At 42.0% G+C, this 6,700-nt stretch overlaps 1 protein-coding gene across 1 annotated transcript; it reads right to left on the reverse strand.

Annotated features, from left to right (window-relative positions):
- Positions 1-6,451, reverse strand: STEAP1 (STEAP family member 1). Its single transcript, XM_056857726.1, has 4 exons — positions 6,371-6,451; positions 3,398-3,910; positions 1,187-1,351; positions 1-319 (listed from the first exon to the last, which is right to left on the reverse strand). The coding sequence occupies exons 1-4, from the start codon at positions 6,449-6,451 to the stop codon at positions 62-64; spliced, it is 1,017 nt and encodes a 338-aa protein (XP_056713704.1). The 3' UTR covers positions 1-61.
- Positions 6,452-6,700: the final 249 nt, after the last annotated feature.

Raw genomic sequence — 6,700 nt, forward strand, 5'->3', positions numbered from 1 at the left:
TATGATCTTTACATGCTTAGGGGCTGAAAAAAGTTGGCAGCAAAATACAGACACAATTCATCTATAATCTGGAATTCATCAGTGCCCTTCTTGACACGGTGTTAACATCCCAGCCAGCTCTGATCTTCTGTAGCCTCTTCCTAAAGCATGGGAAAAGGAGGATACTTTTGCAAGCCAAAACCACTATGGGAAGAAGAACGGCTATCATGAACGTTGGAGGAGTATACCACAAAAACTGGCCTATGTCGATCCACTTATTCCATGCAAACACTAGTGCGTGAACGGTGCACAGCAGGAGAGCTAAGTATCCCATCTTGCTCTAGAAAGAAAAGATATGACAAGTTAGATTGTTAAAATATGTTTCTAATATGTATTGCCGACACAGGCCAAACTCCCACTTCCCCAAAAACAAGCTTGGCTTGCTTCGGTGCCTTTAACAGAAGCTTGATGTGTACAAATCAGCGGGCGAAGCTTTTCGCAGGATGGAGATATACATGATTACCTGCTCGTTCCCGCAAATCACGAGTCAGCTCAAAGGCTGGCAGGCCTGGCTACAGTCAACATCAAGGGTTTAATTAAAATCCTCTTAAAGAATGCTCTGTGTTGCATATTCAAGAATTGCATATGCAATCCAATGCCAAAATACAGTCAACTCTACATTAATAATATCAGGATCTGCAACTCTCAACTTCGAAGATGTACAAGGAACGCCATACAGCAAACCTGAAGTCTGGTACAGTACTTCTGTACTTTCCAGGTTGTACTTCAAGGTACATGGACCCACGCCAGTCCTATTCTACAGCAAAACAGCTAGGATTGTTGAGCTGGAGAAACTGCCTATATCTCAGCTTGCTATATCAGCCAGGACACTAAGGGGCTTACTTATGAGTAGACTTGCTTGCAGAGAAGGCTCCACCTACTCCTTAACCCTGCTGGTGGAATGCTTCCATATGAGTAAACGCCTGGCGTGAACAACCATTTTCAGTCTGGGGAAGAGAGCAGAACCTCATTATACCATAAGGTATTTGTGATTTTCCAGCCTTCCAGTGATTTTCTAGAATGTCCAGCATTTAGTTCTTTTCCATTGAATTTATCTTCAGTCTCTAGTTGCACAAAAAAAGTATGTGCTCTGCCTGTAGACTACAGTTCTCCCCTCCTTGGTCTACACAATGTCATTTACATATACCTGAATATAGTGAAACTCTCTCCAAGTCAGTGACTGACTGACTGACGGAATTGATGTAACCGCCAATACTGCCAAGACAGCAAGTCCCAGAATTCCTAAAGACACATAAATCTCCATTCTCCAAACATCATGCTCAATCCAGGCATTTTCCTTTTTTTGCTTTACCTGTGGAGAGCATAATACAGTTAAAGTGACAGAATGATGCTCAAAGGAACCAGTTGTATTGAAGATTGGTTCATAACAGCTGAATGCCTCCCACCTTAAACCTGGGATTCAGTGTCTTCTGTGTATGGGCTTTGCAGGAGAAACCCCCATAGGAACCAGTAGAAATTACTCGCAGCTATTTATCCTATGATTGGGGCATTTTTTTTTTTTTTTACAGTAAGAGCAATCACAGGAAAAGCAGCAGGTTGTGTCTGTGTACAAGTCAGTTCCCCACATGAAGGAGGGGGACATGCAGTCTTTATATAACTTGTTTACAACTGCAAGGGGGGGGGAGTGTGCTTTACCATGGTCTCCTTCTCTTCCTCCTGATTTCATACATTGATACCATATTCCAGAAGTTTGGCCTCTAAGGAGGCTTATTCTAATTCCTTTTTAACGAGATTTCCCAGCAGGACTGCCTTTATTTGTCGACAAGCAAAATTCCACCTAATACTACTTTTAGCAGATTGTAATGTACTAACTGGCAGGATTGTATGACACTGACCAGCAAGCTTCACATTTGTCATCCTGCCAGGGGAGCTCAAGACTTTAAAAAACACCCCATTGGCCTCTACACAGGGAAGAGGCTACCATGATTTCAGCAGGTCCACAGGTGCAACCAGGTGCGAAGGAGGACTGAAAAGGGAATTTTAGTAGGCAAAGCTTTCCTTGCCTTTGCATGACATTAATCAACATTATTTAAAAAGGCAAGGGTTTGGCTCTGATGGACAGTATCCATCAACAGAAGGGGAAAGTCATTTTCATCAATTCCTTCCTTCCCACTACAGACCTTGGATTCCTGCTTCATGGTTGTCCCTGATGGATGCAAGAAAGTCATACTCCACTGACAGATTTTGACAGCTCTTATTTTTGGCAGGATCTTGAAAACCCTATGGGGTTGCCCTAAGTCAGCTGTGACTTGATGGCACACACAAGCTATACCTTATACCATTACATGTTTAGTTGTCAGTCCCTAGCTATTGATAAATTTTAATGTCTTTTTCTATAGTTTAAAAATAAAACGACATGTAAGCTAGCAGCAATCACCAAATTTTGCAACAATTTCCCCCACAAGTTAATTATGCAATGCTGGAAGGGGAAAAAAAAAGGTCTTCCCTTTGTTTGTTATGAACCTACAAATTCAACAAATGGCACCCTGAAAGCAGGTCAACAATTGCGAGCCTAGAACTCTCAAAACAACTTTTAGGCTGTATCTTTTTTAGGGTTGAGGATGTTCTCACACTGCCATTTGGGAATGAACTACAGAAGATGTATTGGGTTGTTTCCCCCCACCCCTCTCCCAAACAGCAGAGATTTTTTTCCTACTCTCTTCCTCAAAAGTTAGGTTTGTGATGGGCCTTTTCAAAAATCAACTGGACAAATGTCATTCGAGCAGGAGCAAAACAAACCACATGTACTCATAACGTATCTGGGATATTTCTCATTTTGATCTGTTATTTTTGTACAACAATGACATTGCTGTTTTTTTAAAAAAAGAGATAAGTTGTTTTATTTAATCTCTCCACATTGTTCTAGTTTTATGAGCTTCTGCAACAGCCCTCAGATAATCTTTCTCTCCCCTAAAATAAACACCACCAACCTATTAGTAACCTCTCATTCCCAGGACAAGATGCCCCAGCTCCCAGTTTCTTAACCATTTTAATTACACTTTTTAAAAATACCCTCTACAAGTTCTAGAATATTTTTTCCCAACAGCTAGCATGGTAGAGTGTCAGACAAGAACCAGGGAGAACCAAGTTCAAATCTTTGCTCAGCCATGAAGCTCAATGGGTTACCTCAGGCAAATTATTCTCGGGAGGCTAGCCTATCTCTCTGGGATTTTGCGAGTATAAAATGGAGGTAGCAGGGAAGCATGTATGCCACTGTGAGTTTCTGGGAGGGGAAAGATCTAGCAGACAAATAAAGGTGACTAGATCTGGTCAGAGCATTCCACAGGTATGCCCCATCAATTTCATACTAGTATGAATTCACAGCGTTTAGTCATACCTGTTGATAAGCCCAGTTCAAAAGCTTGTATCGATAAGATCTCCTCATTGGATAGCACAAACTGTAGCATGCATGCATTGAGGCAAAAAAGAAGCCAAGAAGCCCAAACTGTTTTCTTGATAACATCCACCTATCCAACCACTGTGGAAAGCGCCTGTATTTGGTTCCATAATGGAGTTGAAAACCAGCAGCCAATATCCCTGGCAAATAAACTAAAGCCAAAAGGGTGATTGAAACGACCGGCAAAACTTTGTTTATAACCAGGACTGGGATTTTATAAAAGACATTTTCTTGAGCAGTTACAAGAGGATGGATGACGTCTCTTAGGAAAGTGTAGGTAAAGGTCAACAAAGATAATATCAGTGCCGTCTTCACTGGCAAATGCCATTCAGGGAAAAGGTCATGTTTGCAGTACTCGTTGGGAGGAGATTCGAACTCATCTATATAGAGTCTTTGATGTAAATAGGGGAAAGCAGCTGCTTCAGGTATGCCAGTAACTGGTAAATCCATAATCTGAAAAGGAGAAGACAATGCATAAACCTGAGAAGTACTTGTCAGCATTGGTAAATCCTGGCATTGTTGGGTTTTGTAGACCCATGGAACACATTCTATTTCAAACCATTCCAGATAATGTGTAAGGTTTCAGGCCTAAGGAAGTTGGTCGCATAACTGTGGATGAACTGAAGAAGCTTAAGGTTCAATTTCAGATTCCCTATTGAATCACGATGTTCAACCTGGATTTCTATTTCATGAAGTGGCCGCCTCTAAATGTTTCTTCACCATGACCTTGATGAAAAAATATGCAGCTTTTAAAAAAGGGGGGAACCTGACACTGTTAAAATAACATATGATAACTGGGAATGGCATCTCTAGACCTTCCAACACAAAGCTTTGCTTACTGAAACTCAAACAAAGAACATCTGATGAAGAAAGTGAGCTCTGAACTCATAAAAGCTTATGGCAGAATAAATTCTGTTACTCTTTAAAGAGCCAGTGAACTCTTTTTTACCAAGACATAATAATTCCAGTTTTATTGCCTGTAAAATTTAAAGCCTGAGTGGTCTGGAGGTAGATGTTTCAACAAAAACAAAAATACAAGAGAAGGCAGACTTCATGTTTCCCAGAGCTACTTAATCTTTTTCAAGAGCCCTGGGAGCTGCTAGTGACAAAATGGCTGCTCTGTGGGTGAAGCCAATGACAAAATGGCAGCTTGCACAAACGTTTCACAGCCAGTCAGCTGTGCTTGGATGGGGAAACATTTCCTCTGGGGTTTTCTCAAAGCAAGCCACCCCGCCCCCAATTTGTAACTTGCCTTACAGGGAAAAATATACAGTTAGCTGTACATTTCCCCTGGAATAGGCAAAAAGCAGCTTTGATGCATGTAGAAAGAGTCAACAGGACACTCTTTTTCCTTTCAGAGCAAGTGTGTGAGCATGTGCGTGCAGGCACATATTAAGAAAGACTAGTCGAACTCCTGGCAAAATCTTCACTCACTTTACCCTCAGCTAAGCATTTATATAAAACGATACTTTAATTACTAGTACCAACTAAATTAGCGCATTTCTAAAGTCTCAAAGCACTTCTCATACATTCTCAGTAATTTTTACAATAGTCCTATGAGGTAGGTCAGCTTTATTATGGCCATGGTATGCATGAGGGCAAAAGGAAACTAAGACAGAGATATAGTTTGGCTAATACAACAGTCTGAATTTACAGCTAAAGTGAAGTTTTAACTAGGGATTTGTGGCTCATGCTCTTAACCACTATACTGTACCAGATCAGCATTTCAGGGGAATATTCCTATGGAAGCCTTATGAATTTACCAAAATAAGTAGCTTGGCATGACTGCACACTGGAATTCTTTATTCATGTAACCCACCATTTCTGGCGTCAAATTAGGAACCAAAGGAATGGCAATCCTATGTTAACAAGAACCCCACCCATACAGAATGGGTCACAAGACCACGTCAGTACACATATAGCCCTAACAGTGCCCTGTTGGGGCTGTTTCAACTCAGCAAAAAATGCTTGTGGAAAGCTTAAGTTCCTTTCCCCACATGCTGCAGTCCCAATTTGAACTGAGCCCCTGCACATAAGGGAACTGAATTCCTAGAAGGAAACTTGCCACATGGAGGATAGTTCTATCCTTGGCTTCTAGGAAAAATGGATCCTAGTCATGATGCATACCTATTATCTCCAGTATCAGAGGAGCATGCCTATGATATTAGGTGCTGAGGAGCACAGGCAGGATGGTGCTGCTGCAGATGTCTTGCTTGTGGGCTTCCTATAGGCACCTGGTTGGCCACTGTGTGAACGGACTGCTGGACTTCATGGACCTTGGTCTGATCCAGCATGGCTTTCCTTACGTTTTTATGTTACAATGTCCTTAGGGCAGAGATGAGGGAGGACACGTGGAAAATTTAACATGGAGCTGGGCCTTCTGAGAGAAAGGAGAACAAGGGACAAAACCCCATGCCCACGATTCCAAGTCACCCAATTTCTGTTTCTTCTTAGATATCTGATGGAGACTGTTTTTCAGACCCAGGCATTCACGAAGTATCTAATTTTGTCCACAGTTTGGGGACCGTCAGAGTTCCTTCAATTATCTCTGCAGTGCCTGCTCTTAACTCTGCCCCCAGCTATGCTATTCTTCTTGATCCTGCCATCTCTGCTCTCCAGTAAGCCACTTCCTTCCATTCACACTCTAACTCCCAGTACAGCCCCACTTTTGCCTCTAGATAGGTTTGCCCCCTGTGCCTTGGACAGCTGCCTTGCCGAAAGAGTGGCAATCCCAATAGGAAGCATCTCTAACAGTGGCAGAGAGCAGATAAGGAGCCCCAAGGGTAAAAGTGGTCCCTTTGTGCTTGACTATCCCAGGCCAGGAAGAATGTGAGGAAAGATGGTGTTTCAATGTATTTGCCCAGCTTAAAGCCAGATTGGCACATGTAAACATTTATAAAATATGACTCTTACCAAACTGTTGCAATGCTCCCCATCTGCTTCAGGCTTCATCTTCTGATCTTCATCCCCATCCAAGTTGTCAGACGACCCCATTCTCTATTTCAAAGCAACTCTACGAGAAAATTTCAGGCGACTTTTTTAGTTCCATGTACTGGGGCAAGCACATGGCCGATTGCCTTAGAAATACACATGTATTGAAATGTGTGTTTGGTTTGGTACTGAGTTTTACAAAAAGAAAACTCCTCATGCAGAGATGAGTAAGCTATAGCCCCTAGATGTTCTTGGTAAATTCAGGAAGCATGACTGTTGAAATATCCTGAAATGAACATTTCCCTCACCATT

Source organism: Euleptes europaea, chromosome 11 (assembly GCF_029931775.1).
Source record: "Euleptes europaea isolate rEulEur1 chromosome 11, rEulEur1.hap1, whole genome shotgun sequence".
Taxonomy (NCBI): Eukaryota; Metazoa; Chordata; class Lepidosauria; order Squamata; family Sphaerodactylidae; genus Euleptes; species Euleptes europaea.